Here is a 26,571-nt window from a genome sequence, read left to right as displayed (position 1 = left end):
ACCAGGCCTGGGTTGATCATGTGTAATCACTCGCTGTAGACCAGGTCTGGGGTGATCCTGTGTAATCACTCGCTGTAGACACGGCCTGGGTTGATCCTGTGTGATCACTCGCTCTAGACCAGGCCTAGATTGATCCTGTCTGATATACGTAGTAGGCTCCCAAGTGTTGAATGCGTTATTGCCTGCAATATCTATACACTGGAAATAAAATAATAAATGGACAGTCCCTAGTTTCAACCAGGAAAAATTTACACTAAGTTTAGTTAATTTACAAACCTGTATCACATTTCTATGAAGTTACAATTGAGTGAAACATAAGTCTGTGACTTTGAAATGGTGAAATACCCTCTAAATATGGACTAAATCGCGACTTCATAACTGTTACTTCTCAGACGCACATGCGTTTTTAAAAATACGAGAAATGAATTTTGTGATATTAAAAACACCGTGATGACGAAACACACTTCGAATGTACGGAAATTGATAATCTAAACCATAAACTCTAAGTAACGTATGATTTCAGTTATCGAAAACGGCTATAATAGTAAAAAATATGCCTTAGTGTTTAAAAACTAGGGTATGTCCCTTTAAGTAGCATATAACAATACAACATCTCTCTGCTGGTCTTAACTAGTATAAAAGTAGTTCCGTCCCCAAAAAACAAGATATTTTTGACCGAAAATGTGTCTAGTCATCTTATTTTGCCACTGTGTACAGTGACTGCAGAATAAATAACGTTCTTATAAATTTATAAACAATGCATTCTCGAACAATCTCGTTCAGTAAGACTAGATTTCCGTCTGTCTGATCGTAACAAATCTCATGCTAGTGTTAGACTACCAAGTGTCACAACGGTGTTGGCCAACTTGACGGTTGCGTTGTAATTTTCGTCACTCCTGACTTATGACTGGTGTGTTCAGATTAACATGCAATCGGTCGTAGGTGTTGAATACAACTAGAATCGAGTTGCCAGAGCGTTCAGTGTAGCAGCCGGACAGTCGTAGAAGCCGTTAGATGGGCCAGTTGGCCAACGCCGTCGTGACAGTTGGTGGTCTGAGACTAACATTAAGATAGCAGTGGATTCACAAAACCTGGTGAGCTGACTGGAAAGAGCCCACAGTAATAGATGAGAACAAATTTATATTCCAGCCTCGGAATGCTTTTCCGGCAAAGGGTATGCATATAAAGGTGATGTCAATTTTACGATCACTGGAAAGAGTTGTATGAGATGGGATCAGATCGGTAATGCCTCTTTCACCATCAAGAATTTCCCCGACTACAGTGTTGAAGAAGCCGGAAACAAATGTCGCTTGGTGTACCTTGATGGTAAAAAGACACCATGGTGCTACACAGCGCAGGATAAAACCTGGGAGTACTGTCCCGTCTTGGAATGCGGTAAGTATATTCTGGTTTTGTTTGACAGCAACACTGGGGAACACTGATTTATTAATCATCGGCTATTGGATGTCAAACATTTAGTGATTTTGACATATTATAGTCTTAGAGAGGAAACCCGCTACATTTTTTCATTAGTAGCAAGGTATCTTTTTTTTGGCACTATCCCACAGACAGGATAGCACATACCACGACCTTTGATATACCAGTCGTGGTGCACTGGCTGGAGCGAGAAACGATCCAATAGGCCCCTCCGTCGCTGATCAATTCCACAGCGACCGTGCATCAGGTGAGTGCATTACCATTGGGACCCAGAAACTACTTTTTAGTCAGTGTAAAATATGGGCTTCCATTACAGCTTTTTTTTTTGGTCTCTTTTTTATGTTTCGGGCACATCCGAACATACCGGGTACCCCATTTATTTACAAACGATCACACATGCAGTATACATTTAGCGAGTTATTTGGGTGTAATAAAGTTCTGTTCAGTGTCTGTTCTTATGACACTAATTGGTCTGATTGGCATGTTGTTAACTAAGTAGAGACCACGGCAGACGTCGTATTACCAATTAATGTACATGTACAAATAGACGATTCGTCACGAGTATGTTTTATTATGGAAAATATCAACCGAGTCTATGCTAATCTGTATTTGTCGAGGCTCTGCCGAGACAAATACCTATTAACTAGACGAGGTTGATATTTTACATATTAAAAAACATGAGTAGCGAATTCTATTTATCCTATAACACTTCTAAAATAATATTCTAATTAATTTTTTAGTACAGTACTAAAGTCACCCATCGATAATATGACGTCATCACGATTAGCACAGATTAGTTTGACGTCACGCATTTTAAACAAATCTTTGAAAACGTTACGCTCAGGTACACGGGTCTTGTTGGCCCACGAGTCCACAGCAACACATTACCTAGAGACCTTGTAAATTTGCATACCATTATTAACCGGGTTAATAAATAGAGGATAGTATATGAGTGTCCATGACAGATGATGTTTACGACACGAGTGCCTAAATTATCATATGCGATAATTCAGGCACGAGTGTCGTAAAAATCGTCTGTCATGGACACGAATGTAATATTCTGTTTATTACCGAAGAACTGTCTTGCCAAATGAACATTCCAGTCATTGTTTACAAACTAACGTTTCCTTAACGGCGGAGTAATGTTTGTTCATTGATGTCTTGAAAACCAAATCACAACCTGTTCTAAAGTTACGTGATATTTATACGCCCATAAGTAAAGAGTACACATGTATCAACAGCTGTAAATTGTAAAGCATGTGTATACTAAAAAACAAACAAATACACAGGGATTGAAATAATTAGTTTTGAATTTGAATGACGTCAGTATTCCAATGACGTCACTTTGCATCTCCTTACAATAACTATAAATTGGGTACATGCCGTTTCCGTTTTAAGAATGCTGGAAAAAATCCAGTGCAAAATTGCTATTGAATTTTTTTGTTGTTGTTTGAACATTATTAACGCACCTGAATGTATTTGAAGAAAATCTTGTGATTAAAACATTGTACCTTTTACTAAATATGGCTTTCAAGTGAAATTACGGTAAGATATGCTACATTTATTATGTACGAAGCCAAAACAAGGGTGCAAAAAGTGACTCGTCGACCGTAGTATAGATTTCTAACAGTTGTGAACATTATATTCATAATTAAGTATTTGATGTGTCACAACTACATCGTAATATAATACAAGTTATCATAAATAATCAATTAATGTTTAATTAAATTAATTAAAAACACGTATTTGTCATTACGGCATGTGATCAGCTTACACTCGAAATAAAAATGTATTAATGAAGAAAGTAGTATCTGTGAAATGTCGTGTCAGCCAATCAGAAAGAAATGTACAACAGCCAATCGTTAAACGACAATGTCAGGAGGACATACGATTTAGTTATGACATAGAGGGAAATCGTACGATAAATATGATCCTCGTTATGCTGTACCTCGTAGGTAATAAAGTAAATTATCACATGGGTTTATGACATGGATATCATGGGTAAGTTATAGGATAAATAAATATATGAACTGTGTTGTTATAAAGTTGAACTTTTAGCACCGTGACGATATGAACAAAACTTTTTTCGTGTTTTCAAAATATCTTCATTTCATTCACAATTCTTGGGTTGTTGTTAAATTGTACATTCTATGTGATACTTACAGAGCACATATGTATGTATGGAACCTATGGACAATGGTATGCCGGTCACGATAGTGAAACTATCTCAGGACAAAAATGTCAAAAATGGAGCGAGGATGTACCTCATAATCACACGTTCAAGTTACGTAAACAGTTTCCTAACAAGAAAATCAACCAGGCTTACTGTCGTAATCCTATATTATCCCAGACCAGACCATGGTGCTTCACAACCAACACTTCACTGAGATACGAAGCATGCAACGTGCCAACTTGTCGTAAGTATATGAAAAAAGTTTCATTGTGTTTTAACTAAATAATTAACCAGGCTCACTGTCGAAACCCTCTATCATCCCAGACCAGACCCTGGTGGTTCACAACCAACACTTCACTGAGATACGAGGCGTGCAACGTGCCAAGTTGTCGTAGATATATGAAACAAGTTTCATTATGTTTTATATAATTAACCAGGCTCACTGTCGAAACCCTCTATCATCCCAGACCAGACCCTGGTGGTTCACAATCAACACTTCACTGAGATACGAGGCGTGCAACGTGCCATCTTGTAAGTACATTAACTGAGCACTGTTCAAACTGAGCTAGATCTCGCCCCTATAATACAAAATGAAAGGAATGTTTGATTTAATAATGCACTCACAGTTTAATTACACTGGCGCCAGACATATGGCTCTCATTTGGCTAGCAGCAATACCCTGGCCTTTGTTATACAAGTCAAATAATGTATATGTATGTGTGCGCGCGCGTGTGTGTGTGTGTGTGTGTGTGCGTGTGCGTGTGCGTGCATGTGTGTGTTTGCGTGTGCGTGGGTGTGTGCGTGTGTGAGCGTGTGTGTGTGTGTTATCCTCACATTTAATTGAAAGCTTGCTGCGAACTGATGAAAGTAGCCTGTGCTGTTTAGCGGGTTTCCCTTCCCCGTTGTTTAACCCTGATGTCAGGACATTTTGAGTCTCCTCACAAAAACGCACCCACACACCCGGTCTTCACCACGAGAGTTCGGGAACATCCTTTGTCGAATTAATAGTAATTCTTATCGTGGGGGTGGACAGAGAGAGAGAGAGAGAGAGAGAGAGAGAGAGAGAGAGAGAGAGAGAGAGAGAGAGAGAGAGAGAGAGAGAGAGAGAGAGAGAGAGAGGTTATAGAGAGAGAGGCTATTCCATCCAACCTCAGTATGTCAGGGATACCTAGAGCTGGCCGACCATATTAAGACATATGGATTCCTAGGCTATTCCAATGAGGCATCCAACCTCACTGTATGTCAGGGATGTGACCTATGAGCTAGCAGCGTTAACCATTAGACCATCATTAAGACTAGTACCGTGGATTCACTGTCTATTTCCTGGGCTATTCCAATGAGGCATCCAACCTCACTGTATGTCAGGGATGTGACCTATGAGCTAGCAGCGTTAACCATTAGACCATCATTAAGACTAGTACCGTGGATTCACTGTCTATTTCCTGGGCTATTCCAATGAGGCATCCAACCTCACTGTATGTCAGGGATGTGACCTATGAGCTAGCAGCGTTAACCATTAGACCATCATTAAGACTAGTACCGTGGATTCACTGTCTATTTCCTGGGCTATTCCAATGAGGCATCCAACCTCACTGTATGTCAGGGATGTGACCTATGAGCTAGCAGCGTTAACCATTAGACCATCATTAAGACTAGTACCGTGGATTCACTGTCTATTTCCTGGGCTATTCCAATGAGGCATCCAACCTCACTGTATGTCAGGGATGTGACCTATGAGCTAGCAGCGTTAACCATTAGACCATCATTAAGACTAGTACCGTGGATTCACTGTCTATTTCCTGGGCTATTCCAATGAGGCATCCAACCTCACTGTATGTCAGGAATGTGACCTATGAGCTAGCAGCGTTAACCATTAGACCATCATTAAGACTAGTACCGTGGATTCACTGTCTATTTCCTGGGCTATTCCAATGAGGCATCCAACCTCACTGTATGTCAGGGATGTGACCTATGAGCTAGCAGCGTTAACCATTAGACCATCATTAAGACTAGTACCGTGGATTCACTGTCTATTTCCTGGGCTATTCCAATGAGGCATCCAACCTCACTGTATGTCAGGGATGTGACCTATGAGCTAGCAGCGTTAACCATTAGACCATCATTAAGACTAGTACCGTGGATTCACTGTCTATTTCTGCTTTCAGCTGATCATTTCGATGTGTTCGCGGGCAGAGTTGATGATCAGAGCATCTTGGATCAGTTCAAAAATCAGGAGCGTTGTTTCCTTGTTAAGGACGCATTGAGCTTCGACACGTTCAGCGGTTCCTATCTCAGTAAAGTCTGTATGTCGAACAAGACCGATATATTTGCCTGCTTTAGGATGGAGGGCAGTGCTTTTCGCTGGAAGTATATTATCATCAACTGCGGTAAGTTACATGATTACTGTGCAGGGGCGTATCCCGCATTTTGTAAAGGGCAAAAGTTAAAGTTTGTTTTGTTTAACGACACCACTAGAGCATATTGATTAAATAATCTTCAGCTATTGGATGTCAAACATTTGGTAATTCTCACTCGCAGTCATCAGAGGAAACCCGCTACACTTTTCCCATTAGCAGCAAGGGATTTTTTATATATGAACTTTCCCACAGACAGGAAAACACATACCATAGCATTTCACCAGTTAAGGTGCACTGGTTGAAGCGAGAAAATACCCGAAGATGATTCGATCCAGCGACGTATGTACCTTAGACGAGAGACTCACAGACTGAGCTAAATCCCGCCCTCGTAAAGTTTAGTGTTGTATATTGTAAATGATGAATTATATTGTAAAAACAACACTTTATCATGATCTCAGGATCCCTGTGACCCTCACACCCTGGATCCGCCACTGAAGACTCCAAGTTATATGTTTACTGTGTCAGATACTTGTATTACCTCGTCATGAACTTTTAGCGCGGTAAATACAAATACTATTCCGATCTAATTTTAACCTGTATCGTTAACGTCCCTAACTGCATTATGCTTCTAACTCCGCTCAGTTTGGTTTCTCGTGGACGTTTTGCGCAATCAACATCAGATTTGTTGTTGTCTGCTTATTAAACAAAGTGTTCGTCAACTGTGCAGTTAAGAAACAAATATTTTATCATGTAGTGGCTTTAAAAATTAAAAATGACGAACCGTGCATGTGCGGAAATGTTATTTTGTCCAAATGCATGTTTCTGAACGCAGTTAGAAACTACCACCATTTCGTGTTTACTGATGGTGTTACACTTATGTTCACTAGAATGGATTCGTTTTAAATCCATGTTGTTGATTTTTTTCGTTAACTGATTGGAATATATTTTAACTAAAATATATAGAATATTCTTTCCGTACTTATCGTAGTCGTGTTTTTGTCGTTAGTCGAACATTTGTTTGTTTTGTTTAATGACATCGCTAGAGTACACTAATTTATTAACCATCGGCTATTGGATGTGAAACATCTGTTAATTTTACATATAGTCTTAGAGAGGAAACTTGCTGCATTTTTCCATGAGTAGCAAGGGATCTTTTATATGCACCGTCCCACAGACATGATTGCACATACCACGGCCTTTGATGTGTCAGTCGTGGTGCACTAACTGGAGTGAGAAATAGCCCAGTGCGCCCACCGGCGGGGATCGATCCCAGACTGACCGCGCATCCTTAGCCGAACGCAACTTTCGATAACACAATCGGTTAGAACTATATCAGCATCAGACTGATCTAGGGGCGGGACGTAGCCTAGCGGTAAAGCGCTCGCTTGATGCGCGATCCATTCAGCTATTTCTCGTTCCAGCCAGTGCACTAAAACTGGTATATCAAAGGCCGTTGTATGTGTTATTCTGTCTGTGGGATAGTGGATACAAACGATCCCTTTATGTAGCGGGTTTCCAAAACAAACTTTCAGAATAATATGAACCTATTGGCGTGTTAGTCCCTACAAATAGCTAATTGTATCTATAGTAACTATCGCCCTCGGTGGCATCGTGGTTAGGCCATCGGTCTACAGGCTGGTAGGTAATGGGTTCGGATCACAGTCGAGGCATGGGATTTTTTTATCCAGATACCGACTCCAAACCCTGAGTGAGTGCAAACCACTTACACCGACCAGTGATCCATAACTAGTTCAACAAAGGCCATGGTTTGTGCTATCCTGCCTGTAGGAAGCGCAAATAAAAGATCCCTTGCTGCTAATCGGAAAGAGTAGCCCATGCGACAGTGGGTTTCCTCTCAAAAGCTGTGTGGTCCTTAACCATATGTCTAATGCCATATAACCGTAAATAAAATGTGTTGAGTGCGTCGTTAAATAAAATATTTCTTTCTTTCTTTCTTTAGTAACTGTTTAATAACCTTTTTCTTCTCGTACGATCAAAACAAACAACCCAACATATTTACCACTATCCCTTCATCTCAAATGGATGAATAATTACAGTTAATAGTTTCCTGCATTTATTTATTTCATCTTATTTCGAAATTTATCCAATTAAGGTTCAAACACGCTGTCCTGGGCACACACCTCAGCTATCTGGGCTGTCTTTCCAGGAGAGTTATTAGGTTAGTGGTTAGTGAGAGAGAAGAGGGTGTAGTGGTCTTACACCTACCCAATGAGTCGTTAAAACTCGCTCTGGGTGGGAGCCAGTACCTACCAGGTTTATGTCCGATGGCTTAACCACCGAGGAGGGTAGTTTCCCGCACATTCGTTATAGATATTTATTGTCAATTATTCCATCGGTAGAACACAATTGATCAATTATCGATTATAATCGATCACTGAATAATCTCTATTTAAAACCGGTTCGTAGTTATTGGGGTTTCCCTTCCAGCCGGACTCGTGTGACCGGTAACCGGTGACACTATTTTGCGATAATAAAACCATTATTAACGTTCGCAAATTGTCAAATACAACGTATTATTAGTTGCACCGTTTTTTTTGACAGGGTGCACGGGATTGTATGCCCCTCCAAAATGTGTATTTCCTGAGGTACAGCAAATACAGATTTTAGAGGGGCGTACAATCCCGTACGCCCTGTCAAAAAACTGTGTAACGAATTTATTACCGTTTAGATATTTGTTTTAGAATTAAACTAAAATTACACTAACAATCAAACTGTTAAATACAGTACACACACATTTTGAGTTTGAGTTGAATAACATAACACATCATCAAATTCCTAAAAATATATTGGATTTTGTTTTTAAACAAATAGCTATGCAAGATATTTTCTGCTTTTTTGTTAGCTGTTTGCGTATTAAGAGTGTCAACAAAGATTCTAGGTGGTTTCACCCTGAAATAATTTCGAACCCTGTATATCGCAAAGGGAGGCAACTGTCAGCGCCTTATTATCTTGAGTGTTATGCTGTAATCGTATCGGGAACACGCAGCCAAACAAAAATATGAGTCATGCTGTACTAACTTGTAGAACCTATAAAAAAAGCATGTCTAGTTATTACTTAAAATATGCTCGTGATAATTAGCATAAGTTCTAACACAGTAACTGATTACGAAATGATATAGTGTGGAGGGACGTAGAAAGTGTGGTTCTTCCTCCATCCGGGTCTCGTTACATTACTTTTATATAGCTGGTATTCAAAACTTGTGCCGCCATGTTGTTTCAACCGTTTCTCAACCGAAATAGTGCAACATATGAACACACAAACCAAAAATGTATAACCTACCATACTCGCTAAATCCAGATTGAAGAGCTTTACTAACAAAATATTATTAACACAGTTTATTAACAAAATAAATCTTCCAACAACAACATACAAAATTTCAGCGTCATTTTAAATTTGCCAAATAGAGGGGAGCAACTCGCCGTGCACGTTAAGAAAAGTATTGCCTTAATGTGCCCTGTGCACTAGAAATGATATATTATAGCATTAGCTTTTAAAGCCGCACACCCTAGTTCCATCCAGCGAAAATAAATTATAATTTGGTTAATCTACAAACCTGTAACACACTTAGATCACGTTTTTATCAAATGGAGTGGAAAAGCAGGTTTTATATCGATAAATACCATGGGAATCCCCATGTCCCAATTGCTTCAAATAATTTTGAAAGTTAGTATTCTGATGTCACCGGTAGATGTCGTTCGAAGCACAACAATGCCTACGTCACGACAAATTTCACAGAGTGCGCACAGACTTGGGGTGCGTTCTTTTCACCTCTCCTGGACATGTTCCAACTGTTCTGTCCTGGTTGTATTCCCTCTCCAAATATCGTAAGACTTAGCAAAATTATTGGTTTTAAGGGTTTGTGACGTTTTGTATTGAGACACTTACTTGTCTGAACTTTATTGTTACTGAAAATGTTCACGAACTGTGAAGAAAAATCTCACAAATGAACAACAACAAATCGGATGTTGATTGCGCGAACCGTGCACGAGAAAACAAACCGAACCAAAATGATAACGGTCACGTGGTATACCAACATCTGTGACGTTTACACAGGAAGATTCCCTCTAAAAATAGATTGGACCTCGCTTGCTTAACGGTTTTTTCTCGACAGCACGTCTTGTGAAAAAATACAAAAAAATGCATTTCGTGGTTTTACAAACATCAGGATTACCAAAAAGCACTTCAGGTGAATGGAAATGTGTATTCTAAATAATAAAATGTAAGTAAAGTGCAATTTTATTTGTGAAAAATGGGGTTTAATAGCGAAAAACAACGCCGTAATGGTTAACAAATAGCCGTAACTAGGGTGTGTCCCTTTAATATGCGAAAAACTACAATCTTGCACATTTTTTGGAATAAACAGTAAAAATAAAATTTATCGAGTTGTGGTATTCCCATTCATAATGAATTCAAGACTTTTAACACATTTAATCAGTGAGACGTGTTGGAGAAAATTTCGTCGGTCTCATCTGCAGTTTGTATATTTGTACAACCAGTGGAGCAAATCACGTGACATTTTGTACAAAAATCCTGTATTTTCCCGCAAATGACACAGTGTACTGCTGGTATGCATTAGAAATTGACCAATCAAAACGCATGGAATTTATTTGAAAGGTAATAAATAAATAAATAAATATATATATATATATATATATATATATATATATATATATATATATATATATATATAGGTCGGAAATGTATAGATCTACAGAAACCATAAAAGTAATATTCGGTGAAAAGTGTAATTTTCACTGATTTTACTTACAGTGAAAACATAGAAATCATATATATATTTTTGTGAACAAGTTCATGATTGAATTATCTCCCTTGTCAATGTTTTGCGATATAATTATTGAGGTCAAAAGAGAATAATTCAACAAATTGTACCTATAGCAATGGATAAAAGTGCACTGACTGAGTATGAATCCAATTAATAATGTTGACATAATAGTCTGTCGTTGAGTGTAAGTTAAAGTTTAACTTAGAGTGGTGTTGTTTTTCATATCATCAGATATGTTATACGCTTAAGATATGTTAGTACCTATAGGTTATTATCGTTGTCATTATATTTTCCATTTAAGGTTACAAATAAATTTAATGATAATGTGGGAAATTTGTTAGCATTAACGATAGAAATAGATAATCAATCACTATTACTTATTTGTATTTATGGCCCTAACACAGATACACCAGGATTTTGGGCTAATATAGAGACTATTATAGAATCATCTGAAAGTAAATATACAATTGTTTGTGGGGACTGGAATCTTGTTCAAGATCCCGCCCTTGATTTATTTAATTACAAAACATTGAATAACCCAAAAGCTCGAAAACAAGTTACAGATTTTAAAGAAACATTAGACCTTGTAGATCCTTCGAGGGAATGAAAAGGTTCTCTTGGAGGCAGCAAACCCCAATAAAACAGTCTCGGTTAGATTTGTTTCTTATTTCGCATAATCTTTTATCTTCAGTTACTTCAAGTAATATTCTACCAAGTTTCAAGTCTGATCATTCACCAATTACATTAACATTGACATTAAAAGAAATTGAAAGAGGAAAAGGTTTTTGGAAATTTAATAATTCCTTACTTCATGATCATAAATATGTAAGTTTAGTCAAAGAAACTATAAAAGAAACTCTTGAACAATATAAAGATATAGAAAATAATAATTTTGACTTTACCATAAACGACCAATTACTATGGGAAACACTACTACTTATGATACGTGGAAAAACAATTTTATATTCATCAACTAAAAAGAAAGTTCAGATGAAAGATGAAATAGACTTAAATATTAAACTAGATGACTTAACAAAAGATTTAGATATTTCAAATGATATTGAAGTAAAAAATAATATTATAAAAGAAATTAAAGAGATAAACAGTAAAATAGAAGATATAAGTATTAAAAAAGCAAAAGGACATTTTATACGATCTAAAGCTAGGTGGATGGAAAAAGGCGAGAAACCAACAAAATAGTTAGAATCGAGAATTTTTTTAATAAATCCTTTACTGAATTAGAAATTCAGGATGGCAAAATTATTAATAAAACATCAGATATATTACATAACAAAAATATTTTATGAAAAATTATATTCTAAAAAAGATACTAGAAATAGATTTTAATGAATTATTTGATGAAAATGTTTTTTTCTAAACTTAATCAAGAAGATGCTGAAAAACTTGAAGGTAAATTGACATATGATGAAATACTAATAGCTTTAAAAAATATGAAAAATTAAAAGAGTCCAGGACCTGATGGGTTTACCGCAGAATTCTTTAAAAAAAATTGGAGAGACTTGAATAAATATTTATTAGGATCATTGAATTATGCATATCAGACACATAATCTTTCTATAGCTCAAAAACAAGGTATTATTACATGCATTCCCAAGGGAAATAAGCCTAAACAATTTAAAAAAAATTGGAGGCCAATTTCATTGTTAAATGTTTCATATAAAATTGCATCAGCTGCTATAGCACAAAGAATAAAATTAGTGTTGCCTATTATAATTAGCGAAGAACAAAAAGGTTTCATATCAGGACGATATATAGGTGAGGTAACAAGACTAATATATGATATCATGGAGTATACAGAAAATCAACAAATTCCTGGCTTATTATTGTTAATTGACTTTGAAAATGCATTTGATTCTGTAGACTGGGGATTTATTTCTAATATTCTGAAATATTTTGGTTTTGGTCCTTCAATACAAAAATGGATTTCAATTTTTCATAAAAATTCTCAATCTACTGTTCTTGTTAATGGTTTTGCTTCATCTTTTTTTAAATTAGGAAGAGGTTGCCGTCAAGGGGATCTGATATCTCCATATATATTTCTCATTTGTGGTGAGATCCTTAATAGGATGCTAAAAACTAAAAATAATATAAAAGGTTTAACAATTGGAAATATACAATTTTTATTAACTCAATTTGCAGACAAAACAACAGTAATTTTAGATGGAACAGAAAAAAGCCTCTATGGAGTTCTAAATGTATTTGAGATTTATGCGAGATTTTCGGGCCTTAAAGTTAATGTGGAGAAAACTAAGTTAATATGGATAGGTTCTAAGAAGAGGAGTAGATACAAATTATGTAAAGAATGGAAATTTGATTGGACACACATTTGATTTATTAGGCCTGTACAGTGCCATGGCCTACTTTCCGTGACCTTGACCTTAGTGTCTGGCCTTGGTGTGAGTCATAGACTGACCTTGGCACTCTTGGGACAGTGGTGTGGTCTACTAGGGTGAACGCTCGCCCGCGTCCCTGACTGACTTAGGTTGGTACTGATGTCCTTGGACTGGCCCTGACCGACTTAGGTTGGTACTGATGTCCTTGGACTGGCCCTGACCGATTTGTTTGGTATTGACCGACTTAGAAGGCAGTGACTGGTATACCTGGGCAGGTGTGCGACCTTGGTGTAAGTCATAGCCTTGACGTACTTGGTGTGTGACTCGTCGCCTAGCCTTGACAGGGATGGTGTAGGATCCCAAATTGCTACTAATGGGAAAGTGCAGCGGGTTTCCTCTCTAAAACTGTCAGAAGTATGTTTCACATCCAATAGCCGATGATTAATAAATCGAGATGCTCTAGTGGTGTCATTAATCTATCACTTCTAAGGACTGCCCGACGTGAGGTAGTGTATTTAATTTTAGTGCGCTGAATGATGAATGGTTATCACTGTTTACATCCGGCAAGTGATGGTATCTTGTGTTGTCAGTCTCTAAATAAAATACTCTACGGAACTTCTAGAAGTTACGTTCTCAAAGTCTGGCAGAATGACGAAATGATTGAAATAGGTGAAAAAAGGAATTCTCGTTCTACACTATCTGATAGCGCATTCACAAGATTATTATGAACTGACCTATTTCGTCGCTTCATCCCGCGAGCGCACACACACCCACACATATATATTGTTTAAATGACAGGCTTTGCCAATATCTCGGTAGCTCAGTCGTTAGCGTAGTCGACTTGAGCGTGAAAGGGTACGTCGTTCGTATCTCATGTGGTCGAATTTTATTTTTTTATTATTATTTTTTAAATTAGTTTATTTATTTATTTGTTTTTATTTTATTTATTTATTTATTTGTTTATTTATTTATTATGTTCAAGCAGAACCCAATACAAGCATCCTCTAATAGCCCTGTGTGGACGGGACGTAGCTCAGTGTTCCCTTGATGTGCGGTAGGTCTGGGATCGATCCACGCCGGTGGGCCCATTGGGCTATATCCAGCCAGTGCTCCACAACTGGACAACGACCGTGGTATGTGCTATCCTGCCTGTGGGAAGTGCAAATAAAAGATCCCTTGCTACTAATCGGAAGAGTAGCCCATGTAGTGGTGACAGCGGGTTTTCTCTCAAAATCTGTGTGGTCCTTAACCATGTCTGACGCCATATAACCGTAAATAAAATGTGTTGAGTGCGTCGTTAAATAAAACATTTCTTTCTTTCCTCAATCAATATCTGTGTGGTCCTTAACCATATGTCCGTATAACCGTAAATAAAATGTGTTGAGTAAATAAAACATTTCCTTCCTCGTAAAATAAAGATTAATTGAATACAAATATTTATTTTTAGTATTTTGTTTTAGTCATAGGGAAAGAAAGACATATTTGTCTCGAAGAAAGGAATGTTTGTTCAGAAGAAAGGTATATGCGTTAAGGAGAAGAAAGGAATATTTGTTAAGGAGAAGAAAGGGATGTTTGTTAAGGGAAGAAAGGAATGTGTGTGTGTGTGTGTGTGTGTGTGTGTGTGTGTGTGTGTGTGTGTGTGTGAAACATCCCCAGCCCATTGCTTTGAAGAAAGAACCACCTTGGCACACATGGCAGGTGTCTGGCCTTGGTATGAGTCATGCCCTGACCTACTTAGACTAGAACCGTTGTGCCCATGGACTGTCCCCCACACTATTGTCCTTGGCCTACTTACGACTGGTCTTGACCTATGTAGGCTCGTATTTAGATATAAAAAGGGGTGTTTTGTTAGTAGCGTCATTCGCTTGCCGAAAGTTCTGTGAACGAGATCTATTTTTGCTTTGGGGTTTTGAAGATATTCTGGTACGAAGAAAATGACATCGGGATATTCGAGCAATGTTAGTAACAGCAGCAGTAGCGACGAGGACGACGTCTTGGTCTGCAAATGTTCAGAAAGACATACAATCAAATGTAAAAGTGTGACTACCAAACAAGATGAGAACAAGAAGAGTATTCATTATACGGATCAAACGGATGCTACACGTGACATTGGGGTTGGAACTGAAGATGGCGAACTCGTGGATGAACCCACAGATCAGATGGATGCTGCCTGTGAAACAGATGATGCCTGTGAGGAAGATTGCTATTCGAGACGTTACGTGTTCTGTCATCGTCCCGAAATGAGACATTTCTATGCCCGGATGCCGACGTATGCTCGGTGGCCCATACAATTACGTCAAAAACCAAAAGAACTTGCCAAGGCCGGTTTCTACTACACGGGAGACCACGATGCCATCACCTGTTACTGTTGAGGACTTCGCGTCTACCGATGGAAGAAGACAGACGACCCAGTGATGGAACATTACAGACTCTGTCCAAGATGTCCTTATGTGAACAACCTGTTCAGACATTAAATGTTTTAGACACTTGTGTGCTATGTTTTCATGTTGTATGTTGTGAATAAAACCGTGAATAACAGGTTTTGCTTTCTTATTTATGTCCTGGGTCCATGAGTGTGTCTCTGGACGTGTCCCTATGGTAGTAACACTGGTAAAGGGTAATATTGTGGTAACGATGTTTTTTGGGAGCTCGCACGATGAGATTTGTGCTTGGGAGGAGGGACACTGGCCATACGTATCACACACATTCAAACATTCCTGTACCATATCTTTATGCGTCATAAGGTATATATGTAAAATAGTTTTGGAAAACTCGTCATTTTAGGTAGAACTTTCAGAGGAGTAACATGTCAGACCAGTACAAGTTATATGTACCCGACGTGGATAAGTGGACCCGTTTCTATAAACTGCAGGCACAAGGTAAACTTCAACCTCACTTCGAAATTCAACGTGGTGGGGAAAGTCAGATCATGTACAGTGTGGATCGATGTCTAGAACTGTACGATCCCACGTGGAAAAAAGAAAAAGAGGAACAGAACAAGTCCCCGACACCCAAAGTCGTCATGGTCTCCCCAACACAACAAGTGGTAGAGCAAGCCAAAGCCGATCTGAAACGGAAACAACAACAACAACAACAAAGTGGTACAGGTTGGAAAGCCCCGAAACTGCAGAAGCATTTCTAAATAAGCTATAAAAGGAACTATGTGGCTCAGATATCGTCATTTCATTTAGAGTCGTCATGCAGAGCACATGTTCAGAATGTGCTTTCACATTCTCGAGGAGAGACGCCATGTTAAGACATTTTCAACAAAAACATGCTAAAGGTCTACCACCACCACCACCACCACCACCACCACCACCACTACAGCAGCAGCCACCACCACCACCACCACAGCAGCAGCCACCACCACCACCACAGCAGCAGCAACCACCACCACCACCACAGCAGCAGCCACCATCACCACCACCACCACCACCACAGCAGCAGCCACCACCACCACCACCACCACAGCAGAAGCAGCATCCCCTAAGATTGCTACATCCCTTCACCATGATCGTGTCGGGACCCACGTTGTGTGGAAAGACATTTTTGGTATACAAATTGTTGAGAGATGGTAAAATCCAGCCGCCTCCCCAGCGCATCATCTGGCTCTAAAAACGATGGCAACCCCTCTATGATATGATCAAAAAGGTTGCTCGAGTGAAAAAATTTCAAGGTATACCTGAGAATTTGGAAAAGGATCGTTATTTGGATCCCAGAGTCAGAAATCTCACCGTGTTGGACGACCTGATGTGTATGGCTAATAAAGACCCAAGGATCACCGACCTGTTCACAGAAGGAAGTCATCACAGAAACTTATCCGTCATCGCTGTCAACCAGAACCTGTATAACAGCAAGGACCCGACACACAGAAGAAACTGCCATTATCTAGCGCTGTTCAACAACCCCATCGACAAGCAGCAAGTTCTGACTTTGGCACGGCAGATGTATCCGGAAAACTAGTCATTTCATGCATCAGTTTGAGAAAGCTACCCACAGGCCCTACGGACATCTCTTGGTGGACTTGAAACCGACCACACCCGAACATTGGCGTCTTCGGCCTAATGGTTTAGAGACGGGGCCGTCCGAATGGTATAAAAGCACGAGCGTAACGGCGAATGTCTCAGAAGACGTGCAACCACTGTCGAAGAAAGAGCTCTACCTGCAAATTATGCAAAGGGGCGCATTCAAGAGAAAACTACCAGGCATACCCGCCTACGAAAGTGACCACGAAGAAGAAGATGATGAGGTAGAACACTATCTGAAAAAAGTCAAGAGGATGCAGTCTTGCGATACGTGTGGTCTGGTCTTTAAAGACGGAAGCGACTTGCAGCGACACGTCAAAACGTGCGAAGAGGGAAATGGAGAGCCGTCGCCCGACCTGGAAAACGAAGGCATTCGTCTCATGGTGGAACGTGAATTCGACATCAATCGTGACTATCTCCAAAGCAAGAGGAAACGCTACGAAGAAAAAAACATGTCCCAAGATGCCATTGAAAGAAACATGAAGACATTATAATGGAAGTTATTTAAAGACACGTACTCTCGCTTTCTGCAATATACGCATTATTTTGACAAAGGTCCCAACACCAGGAAAATTTTACAGTTTGTGAATCCAGACAAAGATGTGAGCCCACAGATTCGTTCTAAATTAAATCAGTATCGTTCATGGATCGGCGAATATTTGGATGAACAAGACGACGACGATACCGACGATGAGGAGGACGACGATGATGAAGAGAAATGAACACTCATATTATTCGCATGTCGCCATTAAGGCCTCTCGATGTAACCCAATGTGTGTCCATTTCATGTGTAGTTGTCTCTAGAGAGACCAGTGATTGTAATTTAGAAATAAAAAATGAAAAACCAAACCATTGCGTTTGTTTTTTGTGTTTTTTACTCTATGACTAGATTTTTCTACCGCTACTTTATAGTAGCAAGAGCTGTGTGTACAAGACAGAACATACCACGACCTTTGATATACCAGACATAATACACTGGTTGGCTATAGCTTAATGGGCCACCGACGGGGGTCGATCCTAGATCGACCACTGTATTTACCCATTTGGTAATTAAAAAGCCCTGTAAAAAGGCTTGTACTCTAGGGAAATACTTGTGTTTAAAATGCAGTTAAAAGATCATAGGTTAGGTTGGAGGGTTGAGTTGCAGTCACGCGTTCTTTCTTCAAAGCAGTGGGTTGGGGATGTTTCACACACACACACACACACACACACACACACACACACACACACACACACACACACACACACACACACACACACACACTCCTTTCTTCCCTTAACAAACATCCCTTTCTTCTCCTTAACAAATATTCCTTTCTTCTCCTTAACGCATATGCCTTTCTTCTTAACAAACATTCCTTTCTTCGAGACAAATATGTCTTTCTTTCCCTATGACTAAAACAAAATACTAAAAATAAATATTTGTATTCAATTAATCTTTATTTTACGAGGAAGGAAATGTTTTATTTACTCAACACATTTTATTTACGGTTATACGGACATATGGTTAAGGACCACACAGATATTGATTGAGGAAAGAAAGAAATGTTTTATTTAACGACGCACTCAACACATTTTATTTACGGTTATATGGCGTCAGACATATGGTTAAGGACCACACAGATTTTGAGAGAAAACCCGCTGTCGCCACTACATGGGCTACTCTTCCGATTAGCAGCAAGGGATCTTTTATTTGTGCTTCCCACAGGCAGGATAGCACATACCACGGTCGTTGTCCAGTTGTGGAGCACTGGCTGGATATAGCCCAATGGGCCCACCGGCGGGGATCGATCCCAGACCTACCGCACATCAAGGGAACACTGAGCTACGTCCCGTCCACACAGGGTTATTAGAGGATGCTTGTATTGGGTTCTGCTTGAACATAATAAATAAATAAACAAATAAATAAATAAATAAAATAAAAACAAATAAATAAATAAATAAATAACTAATTTAAAAAATAATAATAGAAGAAAAATTCTACCACATGAGATACGAACGACGTACCTTTCACGCTCAAGTCAACTACGCTAACGACTGAGCTATCGAGACATTGGCAAAGCCTGTCATTTAAACCATATATATGTGTGGGTGTGTGTGCGCTCGCGGGATGAAGCGACGAAATAGGTTAGTTCATAATAATCTTGTGAATGCCCTATCAGATAGTGTAGAACGAGAATTCCTTTTTTCACGTATTTCAATCATTTCGTCTTTCTGCCAGACTTTGAGAACGTAACTTCTAGAAGTTCCGTAGAGTATTTTATTTAGAGACTGACAACACAAGATACCATCACTTGCCGGATGTAAACAGTGATAACCATTCATCATTCAGCGCGCTAAAATTAAATACACTACCTCGCGTCGGGCAGTCCTTAGAAGTGGTAGGTTAATGACACCACTAGAGCATCTCGATTTATTAATCATCGGCTATTGGATGTGAAACATACTTCTGACAGTTTTAGAGAGGAAACCCGCTGCACTTTCCCATTAGTAGCAATTTGGGATCCTACACCATCCCTGTCAAGGCTAGGCGACGAGTCACACACCAAGTACGTCAAGGCTATGACTTACACCAAGGTCGCACACCTGCCCAGGTATACCAGTCACTGCCTTCTAAGTTGGTCAATGCTAAACAAATCGGTCAGGGCCAGTCCAAGGACATCAGTACCAACCTAAGTCGGTCAGGGCCAGTCCAAGGACATCAGTACCAACCTAAGTCGGTCAGGGCCAGTCCAAGGACATCAGTACCAACCTAAGTCAGTCAGGGACGCGGGCGAGCGTTCACCCTAGTAGACCACACCACTGTCCCAAGAGTGCCAAGGTCAGTCTATGACTCACACCAAGGCCAGACACCTGGCAAGTGTGCCAAGGTCGGTCTATGACACACACCTCTCAAGTATGCCAAGGCCAGACTATACTCACGCCAAGGCCAGGCACCTACTAAGTGCACCAAGGTCAAGGTCACGGAAAGTAGGTCATGGCACTGTACAGGCCTTTATACTACTTAGGTATAAAATTTGATATTGACTTAGAAAATATGGTACAGATTAATTATAAGAATAAATTAAACTCAATAAAGAATCTGTTAAAAATTTGGTCTAGTAGAACTTTAACACCATTAGGGAGAAATATAATATTAAAGAGTCTTATTTTACCAAAATTAAATCATCTAATTTCAACCCTTTCTAATCCACCAGATGACGATATTCAACTACTACAGAGACAATTTTTTTCTTACATATGGAATGGGAAACCTGATAAAATTAAGCGTATTCAAATGTCAAAAAATATGAAAGATGGTGGTATTAAAGTTACAATAGTCAAAGAATTTATTAAAGCACAAAAAATTGCTTGGATTAGAAGATTAGTTATCACCGACTCTAAATGGAAGGGATTGATTATTTATGAGTATAAATGTTTAGCTAATATAATGGATTTTGACTCTGAAGAAATAGGAAAACACTGTCAATATTTTTATAATTATTTTTGGAAAGAAATATTAATAGCATGGGGAACATATCTTAAAAAATGCAAATCAAACTAAGTATTTGAAGAGATACTGTCAGAATATATCTGGAATAATAATGACATAAAAATAAATGGAAATTCAATATTCTATAGAGATTGGTTTGAGGGAGGGATAAAATGTATTAATGATTTAGTTAACGAAAGAGGTAAATTTTTAACTTATAATTAATTTAAACTAGTTTTTAATATCAATACTAATTTTTTAACTTATCAAGGTGTAATTAATGCGGTAAAACAATATTTTAAATTGTGTAAAGTTAAACTGAAAAATAAACTGCCGTTTCCCATATTACCATATAATATTAGAAAGTTAAATATAACAGTTAGAGGAAGTAAACATTACCATAATACTTTAATAAATTCGTCATTCTCAAAATCGGCATACAATTTAAAATGGGAAAACATTTTTAATTGTATTTTTTCAGATTCTGATTGGAAAATAATAAATATAATTCCTTTATGCTGTACTGTTAGTAGTGAATTGCGCTGGTTTCAGTTCAAAATAATTCATAATATACTTCCTGTTAATACCTTCTTATATAAAATTGGTTATATTTCTTGTCCGAAGTGTAATTTTTGTAATTTAGAACTTGGTACAATTACCCATTTATTTTGGGACTGCACTTTAGTCAACTCAATTTGGAATGATATTCAGAACTGGATTAATGTAAAAACGGGTAGCAATATTAAATTTAATAAAGAAATTGTAATTTTTGGCTTTAAAACTAAAAATAATGATCCCATTAATGCCATTGTACTCGTTACAAAACACGTACTATTTAAAAGTCATTTTAATGCATATGTACCCAGTTTGAAATGGATCCAAAAAGAGTTGACGGAGTACTATTATGTTACAAAAGCAGCAGCTTTTTCCGCGAGCAACTATGATAAATTCACCAAATTTTTGTCAATTTGTCACAATATATTTAAAACCTAGATTGTATTTCTTCTCTTCTTTTTTTGATACTTATTATGTCCTTAGTCTCCTTTTGAATTTTTTCATACATGTATGTCTGATTGCCAGTCACATATATTCGATCTTAGCTAAATATCTCCTTAGCTACTTCGTTTTTTTTTTCATGTGGATCTTTTTATCATATGTACTGTATACATCTGTGTGTGGATATCATGTCAATAAAAATGGGAATAATAAAATATATATATATATATATTTTTTTTCCATATAGTGGTAGCTTAAGGCTGTGATGTCAGTATCCGACACGTTACACATTTAAGATATAGCAGTACCTATAGGTTATTACAGTTGTCATTATATTTTCCATATAGTGGTAGCTGAAGGCTGTGATGTCAGTATCAGATATGATAATTCTAATACTACCGATCAGTGTGTGTATAATGTAACATTAGTGTCAGGTAACTTGGTAGCGTATGGTCATACACACAGGCTGTCATATCAGTGTATCAAGTCCAGGGGCTGGTGCATTGTTTTTCAACGGATAGTGTGAAATGTCAGGTAACTTGGTAGCGTATGGTCATACACACAGGCTGTCATATCAGTGTATCAAGTCCAGGGGCTGGTGCATTGTTTTTCAACAGATAGTGTGAAATGTCAAAAAAGTCACCAAGATAAAATTAACGTCATCTTCCCATAAAAAAAATCAAAACAATCGACAAATACATTATCTGGAATTTTGTAATTCGGGCTGCCCACCACACCCACACCCTGGATTTGTGCCCCAAGTATGATATATTATTATCGTATGGTAAAACATGTAGGTTGAAATATTATCACTGTATCAGTTATAATATTGTTTTGGTAATACATAGATGTTTATCTGACAAAGTTTTGGATTTTAATCAGCTGACTTCTCTTCTCTTTCCATTTGCGAATACAATAGATCGGACAAATATGACCACCACAGCTGTCCCAGTGAATGCAACTGCAACGACGGCGGCATATGCAACCAACTCAACAACTTCAACATCATCGGATCCAATAACTTTGACCCCTACCACTTCACCAGTAACTACTACAACGACCATATCAAAATCCCTAACTAATACAAAATCTACAACATCATCGGATCCAACAACGTTGACCAACACCACTTCACCAGTACCTACTACAACGAACACAACATCTGTAACTAACACAACACAACAAATAACAAATACATCATCAGAATCAACAACACCGACAGCCATCAATGTGTCATCAACAACGATATCCACGACAACTGCATTAACAACAGAAGCAACAGGTACGTCGACCACATCTTCACCAGCAACACCTTCAATCACGTTAATAAATCTAACTAGTACAACAACACACATTCAAATTTGTATGCATTTCATGGCAATGCTATGTGAGAATACATTCTGTGAAAAAGATTGATAAGAATCCATGTTACTGTTATTTTATTTTATTTTTTGTTTTACAGTGCAGTAGCTTGGGCCCTTTTGTCTACAGTGTCTCTGGATACCTATATGAATAGCTTAATGTTGAATTATATAGCAATAATGTTTTAGCCTCGGCGAATCCCCCGAACCATCACCTGTAGCAGCACAACATGTCCTAACTGTCCAAATTGGGACATCCTAGGCCGAACACCAGCATGCTATACCTCCTACCCTACGTCTCTGAGCATACCCCATGTTTGGGGCATCCTAGGCCGAACATCAGCATGCTATACCTCCCACCCTACGTCTCTGAGCATACCCCATGATTGGGACATCCTAGGCCGAACACCAGCATGCTATACCTCCTACCCTAAGTCTTTGAGCATACCCCATGCTTGGGACATCCTAGGCCGAACACCAGCATGCTATACCTCCTACCCTACGTCTCTGAGCATACCCCATGCTTGGGGCATCCTAGGCCGAACATCAGCATTCTATATCTCCCACCCTACGTCTCTGAGCATACCCCATGATTGGGACATCCTAGGCCGAACACCAGCATGCTATACCTCCTACCCTACGTCTCTGAGCATACCCCATGCTTGGGACATCCTAGGCCGAACACTAGCATGCTATACCTCCCACCCTAAGTCTTTGAACATACCCCATGCTGTGAACATCCTAGGTCGAACACCAGCATGCGATACCTCTTACCCTACGTCTCTGAGCATACCCCATGCTGTGGACATCCTAGGCCGAACACGAGCATGCTATATATCCCACTCTAAGTCTCCGAAGATACCCCATGCTTGGGACATCCTAGGCCGAACGCCAGCATGTTATACCTCCCAGGCTAGGTCTCTGAGCATACCCCATGCGTAGTTGTCGTTAGTGATAATATAACAAGTAACGTCAAATCATTTGGATATGTCATGCAACATAAAATCTTCCAGTGAAGGAGTGGGATGTATCTCAGTCGGTTGAATGTTCGCCTGAGGTGCTTGCTTCACAGAATAATACAATCTAGATGCATTCATTCAACTGACTGGGTTTTTTTCTCGTTCCAACCAGTGCACCACAGCTGGTGAAAGGTCGTGATATACACTTTCCTGTCTGTTTGAAAGTGTATAATAAAGATCCCTTGCTGCATTCAGAAAATGTAGCGGGATACCTCTATATTTAGCTGTTATGTATGATTCAATTAATTGTTATTATGTTATTCTGTTTATGCAATAACTTAGTCTTCAGTTAATTAGGGCCTAGCAATCAGACCAATTAGTGCCAACCTAAACTACAACACTCAAGGAAACTAAACATTTTAATTGTTATCACCAGCTTAAGAGCAAATGACTATAAACCATGGCAATTACGTGTCACAAATATATGTATCTCATCGACATGAAAGAGAGACCCAAGGAGGACAGGTCTGCTTTTCTCACCCTTGAAGTTCTCAGCCGCAGTGACAACTCAGTCGGGAAACCTATATCAAAGGTCGTGGCATGTGCTATCCTGGAATGGCCCATATAAAAGATCCCTTGCTACTAATGGAAACATTAAACTCGTTTTCTAAGACTATATGTCAAAATTACCAAATGTTTGGAATCCAATAGCCGATGATTAATTAATCAATGTGCTCTAGTGGTGTCGTTAAACAAAATAAACTTTAACGTTATTTCCAAAAGGGAACCTTAATAATATGTAGCACATAGCGGTATTGTGTCTGTACGAATCATGTGATGAAATTACAAACCAGACATTTGTTAACCGCTGTCAAATACTATCAATGATGCAACGTATAATTCCACCCTAGTAAGCTTTCCTTTTATATTCTCAGGCGCTCCCAACACTTCAGTGTTGACGTCGTCGTTTATAACGAGCAGCTCCGTCGCCACTACAGTTAGTTCAGTGACTTCTACAACAAGCACGACTTCAGTCACAACATCTCCATCAACCGACTCACAGAGCTACACCAGTCAAACTACGGCAACGTTAATAACAGCAAACCACTTCACTACGATGGCCGGCACAACTACAGTCCCAACAAAACAACACGTGTGCGCTATCCACTCGTCTGTTTCCAATGAGACTGTACGTGAGTGTTCCTGCCGACGTGAGTACACGGCTGCCGACGTGACTGTGATGAGACAGCAGGCGGCGGGTTCGTGGAGCAAACTGCTGACGAACGGGACCAATCTGACGAGGTACAAGCGACAGTACTACAGCGTGCCCGACCACAGGCCGTCGTCCGTGGGAATAGGAACTTCATCTTTACTGCTGCTCTTTGGGCTGATAGCTTTCGTAACCTTCGCCGATCTCTCCCGCATGGTCCGCTGGATCTCTTTAAAACTCCGCAAACAACACAACTAACTTTTGTTTCACCCGTTGGCGAGTTGGAATGGCGTGCACACAACATTCAGTTGGTCTGTATTTAAAGTATATTTATCCTGCAATCACTATATATAGCGGCAAGACTCTTACTTATGATGACTAAATCAGTTCTTATATTTAGCCTTTTAGGACGGAACTACTTTTAACCAGTTATGATCAGCAAAGGAATGGTGTTTTGTTATGTTACTTCTTATTTTATTTCCAGTTTTATTTGTCTAAATATTGCAACAAAAACAAATTCGTTTTTAAAATGAAAAGAATAATTTGTTACTATTTAAGAACTACTTTCTTTTGGTGTATAGATATTGTAGGTGAAAGGCCACTCAACGTGTGAGCCTACTACCTAGAAAACGGTAAAGGTATGTGGTAAAATGGTTAAATCCATTAATTGTTTTAATTGTATATAGGTTTGCAGGATAAATAAAATAACCAGTTACTGTCTTAAGACATAGGGTTTACCCTTCAGAGCCTCGCGCCATTCGCCATTTTAACCTTCGCAGGATAAAGCCGATATCTTAGGACAGTAACCAGGTGTTCTCTTTGTATGTTTCGTGTTCTGTCCAAGAGACACATACTCTAAGCTGTTGCTGGCTGGTATATATTGTCAAATGCAGCTTTTGTTCTCTTATAAACTTTACAAATAATTTCTCTTCAAAACTAATGCAGTTCCTTGGACTGGTAGCTTTTATGACCTTGGACGATCTGTGCCGCATGATTCGTTGGTTTGCTAATGTTTGATTGACAATTATTATTATTAATATTATTATTATTATTATTATTAAGATATAAAAAATTTAAATGTTTATTCTGATTTATCATTAAATAAAATCTTTAGACGGTTGTATTTTAATACAAAATAAAAGTTTTAAATGTTCGTCGTGTTTTATTACTACAAGCCTCATACATTTCTTTTCTTGTCTTACTGCGATATTCAAGTTTTAAATATTTATTTGTTGGGGGCGGGTGTGTGTGTCTTACTAAATATACGTTTTAAATGTCTGTGTGTTAATACTAAATAAGTCTTAAATATTTATATTTTGTATTATTACTAAATACAAGTCTTAATGTTTATTTATTGTGTTTTATTACATAATACAAGTTTTAGATATTAATGTCCTTAATGTTAAGTTTTATTATTAAATA

At 38.6% G+C, this 26,571-nt stretch overlaps 1 protein-coding gene across 1 annotated transcript; it reads left to right on the top strand.

Moving 5' to 3' along the window:
- Positions 1-1,223: 1,223 nt before the first annotated feature.
- On the top strand, positions 1,224-25,483 carry LOC121388380 (uncharacterized threonine-rich GPI-anchored glycoprotein PJ4664.02-like). The gene is made up of 5 exons (XM_041519683.1): positions 1,224-1,395; positions 3,603-3,854; positions 5,776-5,997; positions 22,539-22,901; positions 24,875-25,483. Exons 1-5 carry the CDS (start codon positions 1,224-1,226, stop codon positions 25,405-25,407), a joined length of 1,542 nt encoding a protein of 513 aa, XP_041375617.1. The 3' UTR covers positions 25,408-25,483.
- Positions 25,484-26,571: the final 1,088 nt, after the last annotated feature.

The sequence above is a fragment of the Gigantopelta aegis genome, chromosome 14 (assembly GCF_016097555.1).
Source record: "Gigantopelta aegis isolate Gae_Host chromosome 14, Gae_host_genome, whole genome shotgun sequence".
In the NCBI taxonomy this organism is placed as follows: domain Eukaryota; kingdom Metazoa; phylum Mollusca; class Gastropoda; order Neomphalida; family Peltospiridae; genus Gigantopelta; species Gigantopelta aegis.
Note: the sequence above shows the minus strand (reverse complement) of the source record. Positions and strands in the feature narration are given on the sequence as shown.

Excerpts from the sequence above, each read along its gene's own strand:
- LOC121388380 (XM_041519683.1), top strand. The coding sequence starts at position 1,224 with ATGAGATGGGATCAGATCGGTAATGCCTCTTTCACCATCAAGAATTTC. Across the intron at positions 5,998-22,538 it reads GTATATTATCATCAACTGCG|ATCGGACAAATATGACCACC; the intron begins GTAAGTTACATG and ends CGAATACAATAG. Across the intron at positions 22,902-24,874 it reads ATTAACAACAGAAGCAACAG|GCGCTCCCAACACTTCAGTG; the intron begins GTACGTCGACCA and ends TTATATTCTCAG.